The 27460-nt window shown below is 41.5% G+C and overlaps 1 protein-coding gene across 2 annotated transcripts in view; it reads right to left on the bottom strand.

The window, feature by feature from the left end:
- PCSK5 (proprotein convertase subtilisin/kexin type 5) overlaps window positions 1–27460 on the bottom strand; it is a 455082-nt gene that overhangs the window by 208453 nt on the left and 219169 nt on the right. For both annotated transcript variants that reach the window (XM_047102277.1, XM_047102287.1), the window contains exon 10: window positions 7797–7900. In XM_047102277.1, the coding sequence (XP_046958233.1) occupies window positions 7797–7900 (104 nt within the window). The remainder of the gene's footprint in view (window positions 1–7796; window positions 7901–27460) is intronic.

The raw sequence follows: 27460 nt of genomic DNA, 5'->3' as shown, positions 1-27460 counted from the left end.
CCTTGTCTGATGCTCGACACATCTGGTTAGCCATCTGGGTTGCTCACCCACTCCTCAGGGTCTCTGTTTCAATTAGGCTTTTTCTGACTGTCTAATGTTCCAAAAAGTTGTGTTTGCCCACACCAAGACTCGTCCATGAGTACTCATACCAGCTTAACTCACAACCCTGGACTGGAAACAACAAAATCGTCCATGAAAAAGTGAAGGAGTAAAGCAACTGTGGTATATCCCTATGCTGGAGTATCACTTAGCAATAAAAAGGGACGGACCCCTCATATACCTAATGATTTAGAGGAAATTTAGAAATACTATTTGGAGAGGAAGAAGCCACTTTTCAATAAGTCTACTTATATAAAAGTCTGTAAGAGACAATATAATCTATAGTGAAAGGAAGTAGATCAGTTGCATAGGGGGTAAGGGAAGAGAAAGGAACATGAAAGTCTATTTTGGGGTGACAGAAATATTCTATCCTCGCTTGTGGTGACGGTTACCTGGGTACCTACATTCGTACAATTAAAATGTGCTTTTTTATCATATGTAAACTTACTCCAATAATGTTGATTAAGGATGTGTATGTATTGGGGCATCTGGGTGGCTCGGTCGCTTAAGCGTCCCACTCTCGGTTTTGGCTCAGGTCATGATCTCAGTTTTGTGAGTTCATGTCCCACATCGGGCTCTGTCCCACATCGGGCTCTGTGCCTGCTTGGGATTCCCTCTCTTCCTCTCTCTCTGTCCCTCGCCTGCTCACACTGTCTCTGTCTCTCTCAAAACAAACAAACAAACAAACAAACAAACAAACAAAGAACGTGTCTTATATTACCAGATATTGTTTGTTTGTTTATCGAGCTAAGAATGAATCCCAAGCTGTTTGACTTTGGCACCCAGGCTCTCAACCACTCTGTTGAGTGAGTTGTTGTTGTTGTCGTTGTTTTTTTAAATAAACACAAAACCTCCCAAAAGAAAATGTCGAATTTTAAAAGCTTCTGTAAAAGAATGTGTCTGTAGGTGTGAGTGTACGTATTCTGAGAAGACGGTCTTGGCTTAAATCCTTTTTGGGTTATCTTATTTTGCAACTGGATTCAGAACCCAATTATTGGTGCTACATAGAAATCCATTTCATTACTTTAGAGTCATAACACACTTTTGGCCTGAAATTAGCATTGGCCCTGGTTGATCATTCTTTGCAATCACCGGGTTTAGGGGTTGATGATGTTTATCTTTGCCTAACATATCAACTATAACCACAAACGATCAAGATTTGATACCATTAATAGCCAAACCCATATGCTGAAGGAAGAGTCTGGAAGATACCTTGGCAACTACAGCCTGATTAGAATTAGTGAAATCAGTTTTCATCAGGCAATTACACAAAAAGAGACATCGATCCTCTCTTAAGTGTACAGGCTTTTGCATATTGCCAAAAAAAATATTTTATGCTCACAGCTTTCCTACTGTATTAATGACTCAAGAGTCAACAGGACATTGATAGCTATAATCAGTTCAGATGTCTATCACTAGTTCCTGTGGGGACTCAGCCTTCTCATTATGTTTGGTATAAGTTACCCACATTCTAAAAAACCAAGATACAAAAGCTTTAATTGGCTTCCTCCAAGGCCACACAAAATATCAGTAACCGACTGTCTACTAGGATTTAAAGGTTCCTAAAATGGTGGCAAAGCCACAGAACTCCTCCGCGCATAATTCCCGTCATTAACTAATTATATCTGGTACAGAGATAATAGTCACTTAGTGCAACCATCGTTTTAATTCTGTTTTGAAGACGGATTTTAAGTGTGAAACCACATGCATTTAAAGCTTATGTACTTGGGGATGCAAAAGGAAAACGCAACAAAACAAAACACCCCCGAAGTCTAACAAAACCTAACGCTACCATCCCGTCGAAGATCAGCACGGAGAAAACAACATTTCCCGTCAATAGAAGGGATTTTTAAATCTCACTTATTTAGTGAGGCATGCGTGGAATGCTCTGATGGGCAAGTGGATATTTTGGACATGAGACTCTAGATTAAGCAGTGATCAAGCACTTTGCTGTCAGGGGTTCCATATTATTGGTCTCAGCTAGATATTTAGGCAAATCACCCACCAGACAAAGGGATAAAAATAAAATCCCTAAATTTTGTGTGATTCTTTTTTTTTTTTTTTTTTTGTAAATGAGCAAGAAGATAAGTTCCTGTATTCAATGGTCAGCACACAGAAAAATGAAAGGTTTTAAGTTAACACATATTAAACGAAATTGCCTACAGGGAGTACAATAGTATACAGCACATGGAATCTTGAAAGAAACTCAGGGGGTATTTCCAATGAGTGCATTTTATTAGGTAGAATCAAATGCACATACTTCCCTCTTTCTTTGGATTGTAAAAAACTTATTTCTACAGCGAGGATGGGGGCTGGAATCGAGCATCTGATTCTAAAACCACCTCTGACGCTGACCACATGAATAACATATCACTGACCTTTCGTCAAAAACACGTGCCGATGACCAATTAATGTGCATTATATAGTTTTAATCCTAGCTACCAACATCACATCAGCATGCTAGGTGGCAAAGAGGAACTATTATTTGTGAGTGAAATAATAAAATAAAATACGGCTTTACCCTTTTAGACAGTAATACATCAGATATCGCTTCACACGCTAAAAAAAAAAAAAACACATTTCAAGACCTTTACTTTCAATTCAACACATGGCATGCTTCATGATTTCAGCACGTCTAATTCTTTTTAATAAGCGTTACAAACTGAAAGCAAGACAGGTAGGTATTAAAAATATATTGGAACATCTTAAAATTACCAGCCCTACCAGTGGAAACAAAATGATGGCAATTAAAGGTAATAAAGGTTATTAAAAGTTAGGGCCTTGGAGGCTAAGAAGTCATGTTAGACTGTCAATTGTTTTCCCATGGTGGGAAATCAGTTAGAAATTAAAAAAAAAAAAATCTAGTAGTTTAGTTGTGGTCAAAGAAAGAAGTCAGTGGGGATGGGAAGGTTTCAGCAACATGCTGGTAAAAAAAGAGAGACTTACATAGTCTGGGAGGGCAGTGAAATGGAAGGCGTGGTAACCTCGCTCACTTAGTTGTCATTTTTGATTTTCAATGACATTTTTTTCATTCGTTCGCCTAGTAAAGATGACAGAAGGTCCTAATTTATTATCTGACGTCTATTCCTGTTCCTAAATTTAAGAGCGTTTAACTGTATACAGTCATATAATCCAAATACAGACACTTTGAAGAAAAAAAAAAAAACCTAAAGCATTGAGGTGGCATGCATTCAATTACACTTGTAACTGCAACCGTGAACCAAAGACGTAAGAACTCGTAGGGGTCGGGGGTGGGGATCAGCGGACACAGCCCAAGTGACCGTGGATTTGCGAGTTCCTCAGGTTAAAGCAGTAGAACGGAGGGGATCGTCACAAAGAGCTAAGCTTCCTAAAATGGTAAGAGCCATGGATACTAGAAGAATGCACAATTAAAGTTCTCCGCATGGCTGGTTTGGTCCGCATACCATCTATGCGCAAACAGAACTGTTCGAACTATCCGTGACACACCAGCAGAGATCGTCTCTACATCAGATGCCTTTTCCTGCTCAGGTTAGGCTGCATTTGAGATGACCGGGGAAGTTGCATGGACACCTTTTTATAAACGTGACCTGGCAGATCATGTGGGCTTGACAGAAGGGAAGACAAGTGTAGTGTAAATTTCTACGTGTGTATGTAAATCGTACCGTGGCCAGATCAGATTAGGCAATGCCACGGGGCCCCCGACATTTCCTCTCACTTCCCCTTTCTGGGTGCACATCAACACATGTCGGGCTGGCAAGGGGAAGGTGCTCGGGAAGTTTTTGTAAATAAATAAACAAAGAGATTTGCATAAATTAGGCTCTGTGAAGAAAACCACCCAAATGGCAAAAAGCCCTTGCTTCGATAGCTGATTTGTGCATTTTAAGGCGCATGAAGGGGGTATGAAAAAGCACAGAAAAGAAAAAAAAAATAGAGAAGACTTTTCATAAGGAAGGCATCAAAGGAGAAGGAAATAACACTGGAAAAAACCCCAAATAAATGATTTCATGCCAAAGTCATCTCCTAGCATTACAAATGCTGAGCAGTAGCGAAACACAGGAATTTGGAGTTCGGTTCTCTAGTGGCAAACATCACATCTGTTCATCTGGTCTCCTACAAATACTTTTCCTATTCTCATGAACCACCTCCAGGAGAGTTTTTGGTAAGGGCATGGTGTTTCTTCCACTTGTTTTTAAAGAAACTATCTCTGGAGGAAGTTTAGAGTCAAAAGGTGTATGACATTTAGCCAAAATTATTCACACAACGAACAATCCAAATAACGGTTAGTCAGTTTCCATAGGTAGGTACTCATTGGCCTACGTTTATTTTGAAGAACGGATCTTCTGCAAAAGACTCTTAACTACACTATAAACGATCGTTATATTACTTAAGAAGGAGCAGGACAGGGTAATCTTAGTTCGATTAAGATTGTTAAAAATTACGCTACCATTAGCCTAAAAATATCGATGAACAGCTTCTGGCTTTGGGGCTCCCTTCACTGTGAGTTTACTCTTACTACCCCGATTGTTTATAGCGTGCTATTCTGATGAGAACACAGAAAAAGAAGCAAGGAAATTTCTGTGCACCCAGCTCATCCGCACGCAACCCCAGGGTAATCCCACTCTCAGAGGAACACACACGAGTCAGCAGAGAGCCACGTTCTCGGCTTCTCCAGGCCGACCTCCTTGCCTGAATGAGAGCCTCGCCGTGCCAGGCAACAGGAAGCCAGCAGCTGCTGCTGGAGGGAATGTCTTGCATCTGCCAGGTCCCTAACACATGTGGATTAGAATGGACTGGGTCTGCCTCGCAGCGAGGCCCACAGCCGCCTAGCTCCGAGATCACCTGGTTCTACTCTCAGCCTGCGACGTACTACATACGGGTATGTCTGAAGAAATGTAAGGACTTGGCAGTGTCTGGTGACAGCTGGTTTGGAGGGTGTTGGCCTCTCTGAAGCGATCAGTGATGACTATCAAGTCCACGGATGACAAGACCCCAATACCGCACTGGTTGCTACTCTCAGCTGCTTGCGCTTGCCCCGAGGAGAAGGAAACGCTGAGGTTGATATTGACATCATCAGGGCAGACGAGCACCTACTAGGCAATATGTCAAGTTAGCCTCAGGTGTCTTATTTTTTCGTGTTTTTTTTTTTTTTTTTTTTTTCCCAACACATTAAATTGCTTCCAACAGGTTACGTCGCTCAACCTCAGGGCACAAAGGCCAGCCCAGGGGAGCACAGATGTTTTCGGATTTGTTTCAGGCACACCCCTCGCTCAGCATTAGGACTAAGTTGCACAGGAGAGAGAGAGAGAGCAGCCGCGGCCACACGCTCCCGTTTGCAGGTGACTTCCGCCTTCTCCTGTCTAAGGAGAAGCGTGCGGCCATGCGTTCCAGCGAAGCTAGGCCTGCAAACGCTGGCTGACCTAATTTAAAATACGAGCTCTCGCTGAGCTCCCTTTGCATGAAGTTCTTCCAAGCATTAGCTATTTCTTTGTTTGCTCAGTTCTCATTTCATAAAAAGTCACCCATCTTTGTCCAGGCCCGGTGACCTCCATTCTCTCCCTCCCCAAAGCACGTTCCGTCTCCTGCTAGCCTCTGCCTTAATCACTTTTATTTGTGGGACGCTAGGGAGGGGATGGTAATGCTTAGAGTCGGGAAGAATATCAGTCTTTAAAAAATTATTCTTATTACGATCATGTTTAGATGAAATATGGGGCTTGCCATCAACAAAATTACAAAACAATTCCACCGGGAGTCCAGACCGTTCAGGGCAATTCATCTACGAAAAGGCGAACTTTAATTGTTACTCTTGGCAGCAGTCTAAGAGAAGAGTGGAATATGATACTAAATATTGCCACGTGCAATAGTAAAATGCTCTTTCCTCCTTGCCAGAGCACCGTACGGCCCCCTTCGGACTCAGGTTTGGATCTGGGGAGTTATTCGAAATCCTCTGTTTCCCCCTCTCCAAAACCAACAGAGGTTTTCAAAAGAGTTGCATTTTTTATTAGAACCATTCGCTCTTTTTAACTTGCCAAAAAGGGGTAAGTAAAACTAAGGCTTTTATTTGGGTTAAAGTTGATTCCTCAGCTTCACGGAGGTCAATGTACTTGGTCTGTGAACCCTCTACCAAAAAGTTCATCGCAGCACTGACCCCGCCAAGGTTGTATTTTGCACCCTTCTTCCCCCTCCCCAAACCCACCTCCCAGCCTCGCGGATTTATATCGGAAGAGCTGGCAGGGTGTGGAGGCTAACCAGAATGAAACGTACCCCTATGGCAAAGTACGTCCTGGATTTTCTATGCCAGACAGCTGACATTTCAAATATTTTTAATGCTGCACATCACAATGGCTGTTTGGGGATCGAGTGTCTTGATTTGGGCTTCAGACAATGTGAGCCCAGCACGTATTTACAGCTCTTTAGATTACAAGTTCATTGAACACGGCTGCACCATATGGGTTATGAGTATGGAGAGGTCCTTGATAATACTGAAAAGCAGAGGGATATTTTTCTTTTTCTGAAAACGGAGTGAAGTCTTCGGTGAAGATGTTAACCAAAGACATATTGTAGATGGCACAGGTTATCTGATACATTTACAGGTTTGGGCTAAGCATGAGACTATAATAAGCCATTTGCAAGTAGTTTTTTTGAAATTACATTTTACATTTCCAGCATGGACATATGCATACATTGGGTATAATTTCACTAAAGACATATTAAAACCATATTTAAGAAATCATAGGTAGAAAAGATTATTCAGCTTCTAAAATGTTTAAGTTGGGGAAGTTAGGGCCCAAAAAAGTAAACGGCTCGCCCAGGATTATTCAACATGTTACCGATGATCCGAGGACCGGAATCTCAATTTCGAACTAGATATTCCCTATGGTATGGGATGCTCTTTTTCACCCATAGGGATAGATAATGATACCAAGACCATTTGGGAGTAAATTTAAGTCTGCAGATATAACCAAGAGTAGTCTTTGTTGTAACTTAACTTAATGGGTTAAAATTGAGGTCATGTGAATGAAGCTTTAGGACATCTGCTTTATGTAATTATTTTCTTCTTATTATAACATACGTTATGGATGACGACGAGCAAAATGGCTACCATGAGTAAGAGAGTTTGAGGGAACTATAATCCTCAGCCATGAGAAAAATAGCACTTATTACATATTGTACATAAATGTATACAGACTGTGTGTTATAAAGCTTCCTAAGAACTTTTCATTTATATAAAGTGATGTCTTAGAGTTAGCTGTTGTGGCAGCTTAAAAAGAAACAAAAACAAAATGTAGAGAAAGCATGGCCTACCAACTAATAGTGAAAATAAACCAGTGAGTCTTTAAGTGGAAGCAATCCCTACAGAAGATGAGGAATTTTTAAATACATTGGTACAAATACCACTCAGATAACCAATGACAGTGATAATAAACGAATTAAAAGCCCCATAGGTCGACTATACTCGGATGGTTGTCTTTTAAGAGATTGACCTATGATGTGGGAAGCCAAGGAAATCTGCCTTCTATGTGTTGTTTGAATTGGAAAAAAAAAAAAAAATGAACCTGCCTTTTCTTTACTAAAAGGGCAAGCTCCTTGTGTGTCGGCACACAATTTCAAGTTTCTTTTCAGGGATTCTATTTCCTGCTCTCCATTTAAAATGGGGGGGGGGGAGGGGCGGAAATAAAAATATTTTGCCTGTGACAGAATATGAAAGAAGTTCTCACCCTTAAAACCCGCAGCATTGGTTTTCCAGTCATTAGCGTTCAAATGTCCTGCACGGGAAGTCCTGACAATAACATGCTGCACGTCTCTCCAGGTCAGAAACGGACTGGGGAAAGACAAGGTAAGAATCATTGTACCAAAAAAAAAAAAAGATGGGGGAAGCAGAGAGTCACAAGCAAATTAAAAAAGCAAAAGCAGAATGGCGAAGTACTAAAAACAAAGGCTCAGTGATTCGGGGTCGGGGTGAACAAATGCGGCTCTGGGTCTCAACGTGGAGAGGTGACGTTAGTCTGAGGGAGGCAGAAAACGTAACCTTAAATTTAGGAAATACTGTGGTATTGGTCAGTTGTAACTCGGTGTTTAAAAGGGTGAGGATTTCCAGTTTTCCTCAACAAAATGGCTCCCGGTTCGGGCCCGGCCATCCTTTATGTGAAAGCTTGCATCGGAACCTGAAAATTACCGTAAGCTAAAGCCAAAACTGAAGTCTTCTGGAACATTCCTTGTCCAGCTATACAGCCAGACAATCGCTTGCGTAATTTAACAAAGAACTAGCAAGGGTTAGCATTTTGCGTGTACGTACAGGATAAGGAGAAAGCCTCAAATGAACCGAGTCCCTGTCGTCCGTGTTTTCAAAGAAAGAGAATTTAGCGCGGAGCCCAAAGCTGGGCCCCGAGACATAGGTATGGGAGCATCCTTAACTTGCCATGAGTGATTATTATATTAAATTGCTGGATACCTATTTCTTGCGACTGTTAGCACTGAAGGCACAGAGTCACTGAATAGAGAAGTTCCTTTCGTTGGAGAACCTCGACACCACTCATAAACCTACAGAAAACCAATCCCAGTACATGTGCGCAAAGAGCATCTATCTACTGGAAAGCGTCTGACTCCATGCACGCATGAAATTCTGATCAAGATGCTTATTATTTCCGTCTTGACTGTCAGGTGTGACAGTCTTTTACTTAATTGGGAAACGTGGCCGTTATCAGGCAGCTTGGGTACTTATCTGTCACCTGCCACCTTCATTTTAGAAGGATACTTGCCAAGGATGGGCCAGAACATGGAGGGGAGGGGGACAATGATCTGAGGTGTGACAGGAGCAAGTTGCAGTCCCTTTGGCCCCTCGTATGCAGCCCACGGACGCTGGCCTCTCCCAGGCAGAGGAAAAACTGGTGTCGTAATTCCAGCTAATTCAACGATGGAGGTGCACACGCGGCTTCACTTCCTACTACGTGTTCCCATCACCCTTGCCACATACACGTTTTTGAGAGTGGCCTCCTAACAAAGGTGGCCCAGGGGTCAGATCCTGGCTCTTTCATTTTCCACTTCTGTGAAATTAACTTCTCGAGGTTTCAGTGTCCACATTTAGCATGTGGACGCTAAGACCTATTCCACTTCATTATACTGACGGAATCAAAGTGATGCCAAGTACTTATTTTGGTGCAAGATAAGCCATCAAGAGGTAGCAGACAATACATTCTGCTACGTGTTGAGCCACGGCTCTCATTTGGTGGCTTGAACATGAAGGAGATGGGGAGAAAAAGGTACTGTAGAGTTCTGACACCTTTTTGTTATGCCTTCAGATGAAACCTAAAACACATAGTACTGCCATTTCCAAAGTTTTCAGAGGGGGCAGGATTGGATGTAGACGATTTTGCAAGGTTGCGTTAACAAAATAACTACTAACGAAACGAAAACCTAACCTCATGAATTTGAAAAATATAAGAACACTGCAAAACGACTTAGTTCTGTTTTGTTTTACCCAACACTTGCTAGGGACCAATTTTAGAACCCGATAACGCATGAAACTCTGGAGGAAGGGAGGGAGTCGGTTTGAGGGGGGCCCAGGAGGCAGGGAAGTTTCACTTCTAAAACAAATAGCACGATCTGGCCCTTTGCTGACTGATACCAAATCCATCATAAGAATTCAGTAAACTCATTGTGCCATGGTCAAGAAAACTAGGAAAAGAGTCAAGGGATAATTCTACTTCTGAACGAGAAGGTCAACATAAGATGTTTTTCCTGACCTGCCTGATACAATGTTAATCTCCTTTCAACTTCCCCAGTGTCGTGATTTGAGTGAGGGGCAAACGCAACAACAACAAAAGCTCCGTCTGGCAAACCTTTCCAGACGCTTCTTTGTGGTTCAGCATAATCCTCTCAAATGGGCATGCTTGCTTCGCTTTTCTCCATGAGCAAACAGCAAGATATATGCAGGTGTACTCGGATTTGATAAGTATGTCTAAATCAACCTAGGGATTTTAAAATAACATTTAACACGCAGCTAAAACTTCCACACTTTAAATATTACTCTTTATGGGGGGAGAAAAGAAAAGACGAGAAAAGACGAGAAAAGACAGAAAGGAAAGGAAAGGAAAGGAAAGGAAAGGAAAGGAAAGGAAAGGAAAGGAAAGGAAAGGAAAGGAAAGGAAAAGAGAAAGAAATGAAACCACTTTCCTATGTTACTTATCACCAGGGCAAGATTCTTTTGGAAACATCAAACACAAGGTTCTGACCATTGGGAGGCCATTTCCCTAGTGGCCCTTAGCACTAAAAATATAATAATAATGATGATGATGATGGGGATGATAAAGGCAGCACGGGGAACATTTATCTTGTGACTTAAGCAGTTGTATTCAGGCAGATTCAGGAAGCCTCCTGCATTCAATTCAGCCTGAAGAAATAAGAGTTACTTGCTCTCACGCTGAGTTGTAAAAACTAATTCTTCTTGGAGTACTTGTAATTAGAAGGAAGGAACTAGCTTCAGGAAATTGAAACTACGCATGGAAAGAAGGAGGCGTTGAGATAATTTTACTCTGGCATTTGATAATACGCAACTTCAGAAATCATTTAATTTCAAAATGTCCTGTATTTCACCAAAGTAAAGTGAGGAAGTTAGTAGGGGAAACCGACGGATTTTCCATCAGTGGCATTGCTACCCGTGGGAGGGGAACTAATTAGCTCAGGAAATAGCCATAGGTTAATTTGCTGGTATCCGGAGAAGACTTGGGTTTACAGGGACATCTGATTCGCATTTTGGGACTTATTTGTATTTATGCTCTCAGGGATGTTGCGGACGTGAAGGATCGGCCTATGAAGCTTCTGGGATGCCACACACAGATCGAAAGAGACGGGAAGGCTGCAGGCCCTGAGCTGGGAACGTCACAGTCCACGGCGCTGAAAGTAGGGCCCCCTGAAACTTACCCCTTCCGCCAATGACCCTGGCCCCACATTCCACTGGCTTCTGAACGTCAAGACCCCTCTCACCTCCAAGAATAGAAGATGGAGCACTGAGAACTTCGGGGCAAACGATACTCAAGAGGCCACGAGTATAACTGACCTGGAGGAAAAGAGCAGTGTCTCTCCATTCTGAGCCTGGGGACCACGGACCCCATAAAAAGCCACAAGGATTTAGGCCACACACACCCCTTAGGTTTCTTCCTGGAACAACAGGCAGTCACCTTTAAACGACAGTATGCGGTAAAAGGGCGACATTTCCAAATCCCTGCAACATGTGGCTAGCTACCTATGAGCTTTCAAGGCAATAAAATACACTTGACTTTCTGGAGAGTTCTGTATATGTAATCTTTTCCCGGTAGGAAGCTTTGCATCGTTCAAGGACCTCGAATTACTAGCCAACATTAAATGAGCGCTTGGCCACGGCCAGGTACTACATGTTGAGCGTCACTGATTGATTGATTGATTGATTTGAGGGAGAGGGAGAAGGAGAGGGGCAGAGGGAGATGAACAGAAGGAGAGAATATCTTAGGCAGGCTCCACGCTCAGCGTGAGATCACGACCTGCGCTGAAATCAAGAGTCGGAGGCTCAACCGACTGAGCCACCCAAGCGCCCCTGTACGTGCATTATTACTGCGTAATCTTAAACATCTTATGAATATAAGTAACATTTTTATTCCCATTTCACAGACGACAAAACTGAGACACGGAGCTACACATGGTCACTCTAGTACATACAGGTAGTTAGTGGAAGGACGACAATTCCGACCAGCTGCCCCTGGCTGGCGGTGGCTTCTATGCTGTCGCGTACTATTTAAAAGCACCTCCAGGTGGACCCCCGGAAGGCAGAATGAACGGACGCGTGTTGGTTCGCTCGGTAGTTCTTCGACAATTGGATCAGGAAACAACGTGTGGCATGCCATGTCCTCGTGGTCACGCTATTTTCGCACCTGCGCTCTCAATCTCAGCTCAGTTGAATTTTGATTCTCTGGCTGAATTTTGATTACCACAGAATGCAGGAGAGCCTCGAGTCTTAATCTGGGTCTTAGGTTCCAAAGGCTTAACTCTGGCATGCTCCCTCGAAGGTAAATAGAAAGATATCAAACTAGGAAATATATGATTTTTATAATAAAATACAATATTATATGCCTGGACTGGAGAGCAGAACGTGATTATATTATTCAACTTTATGGTCACGAACTTGCCACCTTGCTTGACATGCTCACACGTTAATGTGGTTTATAGTTTGGCTTTTCCAGTCCGGGAGCTGCACCTGAACCCCAGCACAAACACTTCTCGTTTCTAGCAGCAAAAACAGGATAATTAGTGACACTGTCACTACCTGGTATCTGTATTCTGTTTTTGTTCTGAGCAGTTCAAAGTGTTTGGTGGCCTCAACGGTAGGTTGAGAAGAAGCAGGACTGGGGCGCCTGGGTGGCTCAGTCAGTTAAGTGTTCAACTATGGCTCAACTTATGAAATCATGGTTTGTGGGTTCGAGGCCCGCCTCGGGCTCTGTGCTGACAGCTCAGAGCCTGGAGCCTCTGCTTCGGATTCTGTATCTCCCTCTCTCCCTGCCCCTCCCCTGCTTGTACTCTGTCTCTCAAAAAATAAATAATAAGGGGCGCCTGGGTGGCGCAGTCGGTTAAGCGTCCGACTTCAGCCAGGTCATGATCTCGCGCTCCGTGAGTTCGAGCCCCGCGTCAGGCTCTGGGCTGATGGCTCGGAGCCTGGAGCCTGTTTCCGATTCTGTGTCTCCCTCTCTCTCTGCCCCTCCCCCGTTCATGCTCTGTCTCTCTCTGTCCCAAAAATAAATAAATAAAAAATAAATAAATAAATAAATAAATAATAAAAACAATTAAAAAAAAAGTAGGATGTATCCCAAGAAAGACATTTTTTTCTAGTGCCTTTTGCTGGACCCCTAAATTCTACTGCTAATACTTAAAGTAAAAAATCAAAACAAGAGTTTTCTTGGCTAATTATGCACATGTGAACGTCCAACATCGATCTGTACTTGGTGGTCCTTAAAAAACAAGGACCTTGAATCTTGAGTGACTGACTGACTCACTTTCATTTATTAAAAAGAAAAAAGGGGCGCCTGGGTGGCTCAGTGGGCTAAGCGTCTGACTTCGGCTCAGGTCATGATCTCCCGCTTTGCGAGTTTGAGCACCGCGTGGGGGGGGGTCTGTGCTGACAGCTTGGAGCCTGGAGCCTGCTTCAGATTGTGTCTCCTTCTCTCTCTGCCCCTTTCCCGCTCACCTCTCTCTCTCTTTCAAGAATAAATACACATTAAAAAAGAAAAAAAGAAGTAACCTTCCCTTGGTCCCCTCCGACAGATCTATCATCACAGGCAACCGATAATAGGGACAACACGTACACATCTTGATACGGAAAGAGAATTGATCAATGAGAGTAGCAAAGCAAAACCAGAGAATTGAAACTGTTCCCTAACTGGGCAATCTTCTTAACATACAAGACCCATTCTGTCTTATACAATGATGGAGTAATTTCACGAACCAGTCCTATGGGGAAACTACATGACCGGTCAGCAATCATCCAGTTACTTAGACATTCAACAAAAAATCCAACACAAGACCAGTCTTGTTTTATGATCCTTAAGACCATGGAAAATAGAAATGGGACCAAGTAGCCACAAAATTCACGCCGTCGTGCGGACGCTAAATCAATCAGCGATTGTGGGAGGAGATTCACGGCGAGCTGGAGCAACAAAGATGAGACAGAAAATGTCTAGAGCCTGCTGAGATTGGTGCAAACATTATCCTGACTGTACCCAGTGCATGCCGACGGTGACTCAAGAATAAAACAAAGGAAACCGATATTCTTTTGTCAGGTTAATGAAGCCACAGAAAGGATCATCAGGTTGTCAACCCCACGGCACACAGGAGGATATACTGCTCATGGGAGTGCGTTTGGTTTGTTCTGTTTTGTTGTGTTGTATCGTGTGCTCTACAGTAATTCCAAAGTTCCAGGAGGGGCACCTGGGTGGCTCAGTCGGTTAAGCGTCCGACTTCGGCTCAGGTCACGATCTCGCGGTTTACGGGTTTGAGCCCCGCGTCGGCGGGCTCTGTGCTGACAGCTCGGAGCCTGGAGCCTGCTTCGGATCCTGTGTCTCCCTCTCTCTCTGCCCCTCCCCCACTTGTGTTCTGTCTCTCAAAAATAAATAAATGTAAAAAAAAAAAACACAAAAGAAAAAGAAGTTCCGGGCCAAAAACTGGGTGTCCTAACAGAAAACACAGTTAATTGTACCTCCAGGTTTGGAAATGTGACTTGTATTGGCATCATCTGGACACCTACTTATGATCCATCCATACCCGAACCAAAGCAGGAAAGATAAAGAAGATTGGTTCAGGACCACCCACGTCAAATTTTTATTATATTCTCTTGTACACGCCATTGATTACCTGAATTGAGCATACACTAAAGGTCTAGAAACTGGGTCTCTAAACACACTTAAGATAGCCCTTATTTACAAAGAGAAATTCTGCCATTTAAACTGAAGTGTCTTCTTTTCCTTTATAAATCCTGGCTTCTGCCCAGGCTTTGTCACTACACCCAAAGCACATCAATCAAGTTTTGTGCAGCTTTACAAACAAACGGCATTTTGTCTGTAAACTCAATAGTCATTCCCTTGAAACACTTTGCTACATCAACTCTTAGGGAATACAGTTCGGTCAACGGTCAGACAAGGGTACACTAACCAAGAGATCACACGCACCGACGTCAATTCACCATAAATGAAGCTTTGTGCAAGTTCTCCGTATACACTCAATTCCCTCCAGCATTATGACCCGGAGACCGTAAATTTTGGCCAAGGTAAAGGCCTCTCTCTCTTCATGCACCCCACAACCTGGAATCGAGGCCTGACCCTCATTTTTCGTTCCCGACTCTGCAATCTCTTGAAGTAGACGAGATATGACAGTATGAGAGCTCCCTCCCTACGCTTATCCCAGTCAAGCTGTGAGAAACCCACTTGGCGGTAAGGAAGCCGGAGAACATCTCTCACTTCCCCTTTTTTTTGCTAACTTTGCCGGCCATCCTGCGCTCAGCGTGAATAAATACGCAGTTCCAAGTGAACTGACTTAGTCCGGCAGGAAGACATTGCTATCCCCATTGGTTTTATTTCTAATTTAAACTTATTCTCAGCAATAATGATAAACATAGCCGCTAATCACATGAGCATGACGAAGGTATGGTCGGGAAGACGTAGGTAAATCGTGACCTGCTACCTAATGCTTCTGCAATGCTAGACAATTAACCGCGCCTCCCTGGGACTCTGTTTTCTCAGTTGAAATGTGGAAATGGTTAACACACACACCGCAGGGTGGTTGCAAGAACTCCAGGTAACGGACGTCGAGTGCCTGGCACATGACAGACTCCCAGAGACAGCAGTCATTACGATTTGTCGAGACGCACAACCTATCATCCCGAAACAAGCCAGAAGGACAACTTTGAGTCTATGCTAGCATTTGATGACTCTCCAGTTAATTAAGCTCTTTTCCCCTATGCCTAGATTTTGACAGTATGTTTTTTAGTTCCTGTAACAAATGAGCAAAATAGCATTTTCAACACGTTGGTACATTTGTGCTTAGTGAAATAATAATGCCACCAAGATCTGTCAAGAGGATCTGGTTTTAACAAGCCAATGGTGGAGGCAGCAAGCTGACTGGTTGGGGAAACAACCGTTCGGCCCCACTGTGATGGTAAGAAATCCTATTTGTGGGAATATCTTCCCTCTTGACAGTGGCCGCTGATGGGTTGTAGAGGAAGGTGAGATATTCTTTGGGTTGACGTCGAAGTTGCCATTTGGTACCGAATATTAGGACGCAGACATAGGGGCACATACTTATTCACTTAACTGGACTGCTGGACTGCAGTGTTTTTGAAACTTTTCTACCAGACTTCAGCGATCTGCAGGGTTTTCACCTCAAAAGCCAGCAGCTGAACCCTTGGATGGGCAGGAAAAATACTTGGCCGCAGCTCTGTTATTACTATTATTGTAAATTACAGCATTTTCTCTCATTTTTTCCCCCTGTTGAATACAAAGAATTCAAGTGATGCTTTTCTACGTGCTTATCAAAGAAGTGTATTTTTACACAGGGATTTTCAAGGTTCACCTTTGTTTTAAACTTCAGTGAAAATCAGTAAGCATTTGAGATTCTAGAATTTTAAGTAAATGTTATTCTATTTTAGAAACTCCTGGTTTATGATGTCAAGTCCTAGCCGTCTTTCTAATTATTAGATGTCAACCATAACAAAGAATATTTTTAAAAGGCCTTATACACTGAGCACACACATGCACCAGGGGAAAGATCAACTAAGATTAACAGAAATCTATAACAAAAATTTTGGAGGGATTTCCAAATCCCTGATGTGACTGGAATAAGAAAAGTCACGTTTAACGTTTCCATACTTTAAGAAAACAAAGCTGGCTTGGCACCTAAAGGAAAGTAGAAGGGGGGAAGAAGTGACAAAAGACTCCCCCCCAACAAAAGCTAAGCCTTGTTTCCCCATCTACCTCCTGAATTAAAGGCCCAGGATATCTATCCATCGCCTAAAAGCATATGTGTGTGATTCTCTACTGGACATGTTCTCTTTTTCTCTTCTTCTTTTCAAGGCAGCCCAACCATGAAACTCTGTTCTCTCCTATCCCTATTTTCAGAGTCTCAATTCTTAGAAACTATGGCAGGAATTAGGGGGTAATTTCCAACCTTCTTTTTTACTGCCACCCTTACTCTACACGTGAGATGCCAAAATTGTGTCCCCCAGATGCCCCATGAGTGACAGGTGCACATGAGACAGAGTCTGGAGTAAGGAAGTGGAAGAGGCAGTCTGCGGGGCGTTTCCAAGAAAGCCCTGCTTTCCTGCTACAGCCATCCCTCAATTCTCTGTCACTCTCTCCTTCCTTTTACCTGAACGTGGGTGTGATGGCTGGAGCTGCAGCAGCCATTGGGAAAAGATTAAGAGGGTAACACAGACGCTGGTCTTGGTAGCTTTGAAATTTTTTTTAAAGTTTTATTTATTTATTTTTGAGCGGGAGCGGGGGAAGGAGGGAGAATAAGTGGGGAAGGGGCAGAGGGAGAGGGGGACAGAAGATCCAGCAGGCTCCAAGCTGTAAGCGCAGAGCCCGACATGGGGCTCGAACTCACGGACCATGAGATCGTGGCCTGAGCTGAAGTCAGACACGCTATTAATCTACTGAGCCGCCAGGCGCCCCGGTAGCTTAGAATTTCTTAACCGACATCTTGACGTGTGGATTTCTTGCTCTATCAGCTAGACTTTCTTGGTACTGAATGTAATTCCTAACAGATGGATCTCCAAAAGTACAGAGAATTGGATGGCATTTATGGAGTGCTCACAGTGAGCCAGGTGCACTGTGAGAAGTATTATATTCATTATTTCATTTATTGCTCACGGCAACCCCGAGAGACAGATACTATTATCATTGTTACCACTTAAGAAGGGCACAGAAGCAGAGAGAGCGTCAGGATCCTGCTCAGGGTCACGTGATTAGCAAGAGCTAAACCTGGCCACAAACAGGCTGACTCTGGAGTCTGGCTCTGATCTATTTCACCACCGAGGTCTTTGACTGGAGGAGGGACCATGAGAGGAAGAGCCAGGAGCAGTGCTTGTAGGGACCGGCTGGCAAAGCTGGTTTTGACGGAAGGGTTGATAAACGATCATCTCCTCACCTAGCATTCCTCACTTTGGATGGATCTCTGCTGGGATCTCAGAACTGACCAAGGGGTTTCGTCTGTCATCTGATCCTTCAAGGGCAAGTTTGAGCAGGTCTGTGCTTAGATGCTAAGCAGGGCAGGGACAGCATCACACCTTTTCTGAAGCCAGAATTGAGGATACGCTCATTGAGAATCAAAAAAAAAAAAAAAAAGAAAAAATAGGAACATAGGAAGAAAGAAAGGAAGGAGAAAGAACAAGTAAAGGAAATCTAAGAGGGCAGTGCAAGGGACAGGAAAAAGAAGAAAAGAGAAAAAAGAGAGAAAAGAACAGAGAAGAAAAATAATATGGGGCCTGTGAAAAAGACAGTGAACAAAAAGGGAATACGCTGATAAACGAGGCAAGCTGAGACACCAAAATAGAAGCTGAGAGAAAGCCTACAAGCACCATAAAGTGGTATTAGCAAAAGGAAAGTTTGCATTAGAGGGAGTCCACTGATAGGGATATGGTATGGTGGAATTGGTATCATGGAAAATTGAGTTAATCATATCAAATACAATTGTGAGAACTTCCCACCATTAAAAAAAATTTTTTTTTAACGTTTTTATTTATTCTTTTTGAGAGACAGAACATGAGCAGGGGAGGGGCAGAGAGAGAGGGAGACACAGAATCCGAAGCAGGCTCCAGGCTCTGAGCTGTCAGCGCAGAGCCCGACGCGGGGCTCGAACCCACGGACCGTGAGATCATGACCTGAGCAGAAGTGGTACGCTTGACCTACTGAGTGACCCAGGCGCTCCCGCCACCATTCTGTTTTTATTTTTGTTTTAAGGAAAATCGTCAAGAGAGGACAAGGAAAGACAAGGTGACAGATCTGGAGGTCAGGAAACAGAAAGTCACTTCAGGATAGAAGCTTTGTCTGCCTCTGAGGACCAACACGTACTGAGTCTTTTTTTTTTTTTTTTTTTTAATTTTTTTTTTTTTCAACGTTTATTTATTTTTGGGACAGAGAGAGGCAGAGCATGAACGGGGGAGGGGCAGAGAGAGAGGGAGACACAGAATCGGAAACAGGCTCCAGGCTCTGAGCCATCAGCCCAGAGCCCGACGCGGGGCTCGAACCCACGGACCGCGAGATCGTGACCTGGCTGAAGTCGGACGCCCAACCGACTGCGCCACCCAGGCGCCCCAACACGTACTGAGTCTTAACTATTTACTTATCAGGTTTCTACTGGCGCTTTACGGCACAGTTCTTCACATAACGTAGGCGAAACAAGCCATCAGGCGGACAATGTCATTATTCCCTTTTTACAGATGTGGAAACTAAGGCTTAGAAAGGTTACATCTCTTTCCTAACATCATGCGAGGAGAACAAGAACCGGGCTTTGCATCCAGGCCTCTCAGACTCCAGGGTTCCAGCGTGGAAGCCCACGGTAGGCTTTGTTAGTCACCAAAATCCCACCTGATTAAAAACGCCCAAGGTAGGCTCGAAGGACTCAATGTGCTTCGGGAAATACTAAGGATTGCATCCCCTACGCTCTTCCTCATACGCGTGTGAGCGTGTGTGTCTGTGTGTGTGTGTGTGTGTGTGTGTGTATAAATTCAAACACAAATAAAAAGTATCTTAAAAGCTGCTGTTTAGGAATTCAAGCAAAACCAAACAAAACAGAATTTCTGCCTTGAGTCTCTCTGCAAAGCTAATTTCAGGAGACAATGAAAGGAGAGTTAGAACCACTGATAGGACAGGCACCTGGGTGGCTCAGTCAATTAAGCTTCTGACTCTTGACTTCTGCTCAGGTCATGATCTCACAGTTCGAGCCCCGCAGCCCACGTCAGGCTTTGCAGTGACAGCGAGAGGAGCCCGCTTGGGATTCTCTCTCTTTCTGCCCCTCCCCCACTGGTGTGCGCTCTCATGCGCTCGCTCTCCAAAGAAATAAACTGAAAGACAAAAACAGAAACACTGAAAGGAAACAAGCCCAAGAATTGTATACTAAGCTCCTGTCCTTCATGAGTAAATGCAGAAGCCACATGTTTGTAGGAGCGACAAAGTAAACCAACCTACCCTCACTGCAAGCACACACTCTGAAAACCAAAATAAAGCAAACAAAGAGCTTGAAGGTCTATTTCAGCTGATGAATAAGGAGGTCAAAATTAAAAAGCCTAGAATGTGTAGTTGGTATGAAAGACCTACTGATCGCTCAAAAATAAAACAAATGTAGAAGAAAGACTTAAGAAGTCTTTTAACACAATTCTTTGGAAAAGAAAAATAATGGCAAGAAATAAATTGTTGCAGATTATGACATTAAACGTGAAGAAATAAGCATAGGGGGAACACTAAATAAATGTAAGCCGAGTTCATACAGCAAGGAGTCAAGGGGGAGAACCCCTACTACAAGATATATTTATTTTTAAATATCAGCTTTATTTAAAAAAGGAGATTTGAAGAACTATTAAAATTATTTTAAAATCCTTTTTTTACCTAAAAAATGAAATATAGAAACTAAAAATTAAACAAAGGGCAGCGATTTTTCCACAACACACACACACACACACACACACACACACATCTGGATGACAAAATTAGTTGCAAACAATACAACATTTGAGACATAAAAACACTGAAAAGCACAAGGAAGTACAATGTAGCTGAAAGATGAGGCACTGTCTATAATGAATATCTAACAGCATGAAACGTTTCCATCAAAATGTGTGGATCAAAGACTGTACAAAAAAGTCACTGGGAGACCCACACTACTGAGGTAATTCAATCCACTTATTTCAGAAGTACTATAAAGGGTTTGTGTACATAATGGATATAATTTAATCACATTAAAACTTATCTCCTACAAAGAGTAATTTCTTTTTCTTAAGAATCCATGGATCAACTACAGAGTTTTGAAAGAAAAGTTGCAGACCTACCGAGCCAAAAGGAAATCTCGGTTGCCTTAAGGAAAAACAATACCTCACAAACCGCTAGTGTGGTTGGTTATCTAACCTCATTATCTGACCACAACACAGTGGAAAGAAAGGTCAATAATAAATCTCCGTAGAAACAAAGTTTGTTAAACATTTAAAAGTATTATTCTCAATTGTCGTTCTAACAGAGAGGAAGCCCAAACATCATTAGAAAATAATGGCAGTCAGCCAAAAGTGTGTTCAGAGGTAAATGTAGAGCTTAAAAAAATCATACTAATGTAAAAGGAAAAACAGATGAACCATGATTCAACCAATAAGATTAATAAAAGAATGAAGAGTGTTCTGAAGGAAAGCAGGATAGATATTAAAGCGATAAAAAAAAAAAAAAGACAAAGGAAAAACAGGAAAAATTTGTTACTGATTAACAAATCCAAGAACTGACTTTTTGAAAAACAAGAATAGCAAGAAAACATCTAACAAAGAAGATAATATATATGTATCTTATATTAATATCAGATATATATTATGTTATATATAACATAAAATATGCAATTATATTACAGTTCTATATAGAACTGTATGTAATCATTGGTCAATAAATTTGAAAATCTTATGAAATGGACATGGTTTGGGAGAATATAGTTAAAAAAATGAAAAATTTATCAAAGAATTATTTTTTAGAAAAGGCTTTAGGGACAGATTGTTTCCTTCAAACTTGTAACAACAGTGATCACAAATGTCTCCAGAGAAGAGAAAAGATGCAAAATTTCACAATTTATTTTGTGACTTTAACATCACTTGATCAAAAAAACAAAACAAAACAAAACAAAACAAAACAAAAAAACTGGCAGAGATAGAGGCAGAGTATTTATCGGTCAAACCAAACTGGGGTGAGAAGCTTAATTCTTCCTTTAATATCTACGCTACCATATTCTTGAGGGATAAATGGGGGACAATAAAGAAAGAATACTTTAAAAGATTCTCTTTATATTCCGTAAGTGCACAATTAATATTTTCCAGTTGCTATAACAATATAGAACACACACACACACACACACACACACACACACACACACACACACACAATGTTATTCAGTAAAAGAAACTATAAATCTCCCTCAGGAAAATAAACACAAAGGCATATATAAAATATCCTAATACTAAACCAAAAGCATACTAAAGAAACAAATTTCATTCATAATATAAGCAGAAATAATATTCAAAAAACTATTATCCTAATAAATCACATAAATAATTACAATATGAGAAACTAGATGCTAAAAATCTCAACGGATACTGAGAAAACACCCAAGTTCTATTTTTAACAAAACATTTGTAAAACCAAAAATGCTGTACAGCCACATGAAGAAAAGCAGACATCTGCAAAAATGAAACAAGAGTTCAAAAAAAGAAGAAGAAAGAAAAGAAAAAAAGAGAATCCAGAGAAAATCTGGAGCTAGACATGAAAGCTTATTGTCATTCTCGGTACTTAGTATTTTAAATGGTAGCTAATATAATAGAAATACTATTTATGATTATATCAGCTTCTGTATTTGTAATACTTTCCATATGCCCGCATGTATTTAATCCTGGCAACAATCTGGTGATCCTGGGTTATTATTACCCCAACTTTCAGATGAAGAAACTAAATTTAACAAGGATAAAAAACACCATTTTCCCGTGTTCAAGGCAACTCAGGTAGTAACGGGGTAGAGGTAGGATCGGAATTGAAAAGTCAGCCTGACCGCAAAACCTGAATTCATAATAACCAGCTTGGGGATAATAAAAACAAACATAGAAAAAACTCAAATGAACAGAGATAAGTGTTACTATAGTCAGAATCCGTGTATATATTCACCCGGTCACAAAAAAACACAAGGTAATGAGTTACAACATAATGTGAATTAAAGGGCCAGAGAAAAGAAAAACATTAAAAAAAAAAACAACCAGTATCTGTCTTATAAAAGAACAATAACTAGTTAAAGGCATAATGGTAACAGCAAAGCATACAAATATTTACTATTCCAAAAAATAAATCTAAATCTAAAAGTATGGAATTAAATACAAGCCCAAGATGTTATGTTGCCAATAAAAGATCTGAATAATTCAGAGGCAGATTTTCTTGAACGGGAAAACCAATGGTTATAAAGAAGCCAAGATTCATACAGTTGTCAAACACTGTCACTGGGATTGTTTTTGGAAGCACGGCAAAATGGTTCTAAGTTTTTCCTGGAAAAGCAAACAGGTAAAAAGGCTTAAGAAAATGTTTAAAAATTGGAGTGATACAGTAATGTCAAAAGAATTGACAGAATAATACACAGAAAACTCTAAAACAGACCTTAATAAATTCAATGACTTGAGCGTAACACAAATTGTGTTTGGAGACAGATTACTTAACACATGGCATTGAGTAAATAGATCTCTATAAAAGTTCAACTTAGAGCTTCATGCCGAATGCCAAAATAAATCCTACTTGGTCAGACATTAATGCTGAAAAACGCAATGAGAAAACCCTAGATGAAAGTGGAAGTTGGTAATTAAGACTTAGAGATAGGACTCTGAGATAGGAAAGGACTATCTAACCTGAGCTCTTAACTTGGGGCCCATGGATTACTCTGGGGGTACAGCAAATCCCCTGCCATCTGTGTGTTTGGGCTCATTTTAGGGGGAAAACATACATAGCTTTCATAAGCATACATAAGTTCTCCAGAAGTTACCAAAAGATGAGTCATGGCTAACTGACAAATGTATAAAGGGCACAGATAATTGACTAAATAATAACGAGGGGCACCTCAGTGGCTGCGTCGGATGAGTGTTCAACTCTCGATCTCAGCTCAGATGATGATCTCACAGTCTGTAGGATCGAGTTCCACATAGGGCTCCGTGGTGACAGCATGGGACCTGCTTGGGTTTCTCTCTCTGCCCTCTCCCACCCCCCCCCCCCCCGCTCACGCACAAATGCACTTTCTTTCCCTCTCAAAATAAGTAAACTTAAAAAAATAATAATGAAATAATGAAGGAAAAAAGTTCCCTATATCAGAACAATCTGAAGCAAACCTGAAAGCAAATGACAAATTGATAAAATATTTGTAATAACTATGGCCAGGGGAAATATACGGAGCATAGAGTGATAAGAAAAATTAATAACATAAAAGATCAGTAGTTTGTAGAGGATCCACAGCATTACTGCCTTTTTGAGTGACTTGGAAGATGTCTCTGAAACTCAATTTGAATATTAGTTTCTAGAATTCAGGAATTTGTCAATACCCGATTTCCAACAAGGGGACAAAGACAGCACCCACAAAGACCTAAGACCGTCTTTAATCTAATCTTGCTTGGCTGCAGGTTAGAGAAAGCATTATGTGGTTAAAATAGATAACGAGAGGGGCACCCGGGTGGCTCAGTTGGTTGAGTCTGACTTCAGCTCAGGTCATGATCGCAGTGTTCCTGAGTTCGAGCCCCGTGTAGGTTCTGTGCTGACAGCTCAGAGCTTGGAACCTGTTTAAGATTCTGTGTCTCCCTCTCTCTCCACACCCTTCCCCTGCTCATGCTCTACTCTCTCTCTCTCTCTCTCTCAAGAATAAGTAAACATTAAAAACATTTTTTTAAGTGGATGACAAAAAATAATGGAGGCAAGAAGACAGAATGAACAACAGATCTGAAGGGAAAGTGACATGCAGATTGAAGACAATAAAACAAAATATTTTCAAAATAAATACATTGTATATGTCAAGAATACTTGGAACCAGCATCATGGTATTAGGATTTATTGTTTATTCAATCATAAAACAGTTGCTGAGTTGCTGAAAGTCAACTGTGTAGAGAGATTTTTGATTTTTGTTTCTATATTTCTATGTGATTTGTATTTTTTTTTTTTTTTTACAAAGAGTTTGTATTACTTGAGTGGTAATAATCTGATTTTAATATGGTCCTATTGCTAACACTATTGGTGGTTATAGGATTGCTCTTCTGCGATCTTTCAGTGTTAAATATTTAGTGCAAATGGAATCAGTGAAAGACTGGCAACCTAATTTTGCCAAAGGACGGCATCATTTCAGACAAGTAAGGCTTTATACCAAAATGGTGCATAATTTCCAAATAAGTCACTTAAAATAAAAAAAACAACAACTTTATTTTCAAAATACCCTACATTACATTATCAATATTATTTTCCTGTGCCCCGTGATCCTTGAACACTCTCACTAAATAGCAACTCTACAGACCAGATGGTCTCTGGGCAACCTTCCAACGTTATGATTTCTCAGACAAACCGATCGCAAGTATTTGATATGCCAGGTATGGTATTGCCTATAATAGAGAGTTTTAGCACAATGAAAATTATACAATTGAATACATCTGCTATGGCAATGAGGCTATTAGATGTCAAATCCAATGACACCTAAATTCAGAGCAATGAATAAGAAATACAGCATGACTAATATGATCACTCCCAGATCATGCTCTCTCCAGGAAGCTCCCTCTTACATTCTTTCAAGTTGGGTAGAAAGGTTTCCAATAGCCAAATAACAAGCAGACTCCTCTGAGAGCCTGTGTTAAATTTCGCTCAATTCTCTTCCCTCCCTCCCAACCTTCCCTGGTTGTGTACTGAGTTTTTCAGATAAACCAGCGTGTCTATCAAAAATGGAAAATTAAGGCTTTCACTGGATTCCGGATGAACAACTTTAAACTTTGAAGTGATGCCTAGCTTTCAATCACGTATGGGCATGTTTCTAAATATCGGCAGAAATTTAAAAAATATGGATTATTTCTCCTCATCGTTTGGCCTGCTGTTATCTAAGGCTTGGCCATGGTGACAAGCATTATTGGATAAAAAAGGGTTAAACTCAGTTAATGCTGCAAACAATAGCTCAGTAATAACTCATAAAAACCATGTATAAATTGGGTCACCCTTATGACTCTTGTTTCAGCAAAAATGCTATCATCTCATTGGTGGCCTTGCCTAATCCTTTTCTTATTGGCCATTATTCACTCCTCCCTACCCTTAGTAGCCATCGCTTTCTATCACAATATCACCCTTTGTTTTCTTTTCTTTCTTCCTTCCTTCCTTTCTTGCTTTGTTTTTTTTTTTTTTTTACTTTTTAATGTTTATTTTGAGAGAGAGAGAGCATGCGTGCGTGCGCCCGCGTGCAAGTGGGGGAGGGGCAGAGAGAGTGAGAGAGAGACAGAGGGAGTCACGCTCTGAAGCAGGCTCCAGGCTCTCCAGCTGTCAGCACAGAGCCCGATGTGGGGCTCGAACCCACGAGCCATGAGGTCATGACCTGAGCCGAAGTCGGACTCAACCGACTGAGCCACCCAGGCGTCCCAGATGTATTTTAGATCTAAGCACGGTGCCGGGCGCACACATGGAGTTACATCAGAATCATGATGCTAACGATTGCAGCAATGACTGTAAGAGGTATTGCAATTTCCCAGATGGGGAAAACATGTTTCTTTCAAAATACAGAAATGGTGATAACAAGCATGACTCAGTAAGTATTTCTCGAATGAATCAATCAACGTTCAGAGTTAAGACTACATTTGTTGGCATTTATACCCCACTACCAACAGCTACCCGGATACTTATTCATACTTCTAAATAACTAAAGGGAGACTTCCGTCTCTCCATTTATTTATTTACTCATTACACGGATTATTTGGTTGCTACTATGTGCCCAGCATTGTTCTTGGTGCTGCTGGGTCTACTGCAGCAACCTAACTTTCAAGACAGCTTACAGTCTAGGGGGGTTTTCTTACTGTGATCTGTGGGCCACTTGCAATGGAATCACCCAAACTATTTTGAGAGCCTCAAAATCTACATTTTTAAACAAGATTCTGTATGACTCATACACACTCAAGCTGAAAAAAGAATCTTCAGAGTAGAGCTCGAATCCATTTTCTATGAAGTCCTCCTAAATCACTCCTATTGAAGGTTTTGTCACCCTGCTCCAAACTCATGGCGCTTATGCTTCACGGCCGCCATTTGCAATGAACCACGTCTTGTGATTGCTCTTAAAACAGAAAGGAGATGTGGTTCTGGCATCACATCACCTTGATTTCAACGTCCAGATCTACCGCTTACCACCTGGATACCCTTCTAAGCCTCTTTCCACATCTGAAACAGGGAGATAATGCCTACCTTATAGCAGTGCTTTGAGGACTAACTGAGATAACCGATAAAAGCCCTCAGCTCAGTATCTGGCATAGAGTAAGCATTTGGTGAAAGCTGCCTGCTGTTTGTATTTTTCATCACTTCAGTTTTTGATTGTACCTTTTTTTGCACTCCCATGCACTATGTCCACACTCAGTTGAGGCCAACGGCAAGAAGACTCCTTTGTCTCATCTATAGCATATTGTGGTCAGGTGCACTGTGACTTTATGGGCTAGAATGACACTAACATTATTTTTTCTGGGATATGCAAAGCACATAGAACTTTACTTCACTTGGGTCACACATATGGTTATTCAGTAAGGTTGAGAATCAACGCAAATAGAGAAATGAAAATCCAAGATGTTAAGAAATAAGCCAATCTTCTCACCACAAAGTGTCTTTCTTCTTCTTTTTTTTTTTTTTTTTGTACAGGTTCTCTTCCAGGTATCACACTTTATTTCACTATGAATTTGTTGCTTTGAGCTTTTGACAAATCAAAGGCCATAATCAGCTTGTTGGGGTCAGAATGAATAAAGCTTCATGCTAGTGAAATGACATGCTTGTCAGTCTGTCATTTCTGCTTCTCTTATTTACGTTTCCATCATCCCGACGGCAAAAGGTATCATGATTAAGATTCTTCCAAACCAGAGAAAAAAGAATGCTGGAATCAGCAAAATACA

This window comes from Lynx rufus, unplaced genomic scaffold (assembly GCF_022079265.1).
Source record: "Lynx rufus isolate CCGP_SWC_20201006 ecotype Redwood Valley unplaced genomic scaffold, mLynRuf1.p SCAF_10, whole genome shotgun sequence".
NCBI lineage: Eukaryota > Metazoa > Chordata > Mammalia > Carnivora > Felidae > Lynx > Lynx rufus.
This window is presented reverse-complemented; position numbering and strand designations above follow the sequence as displayed.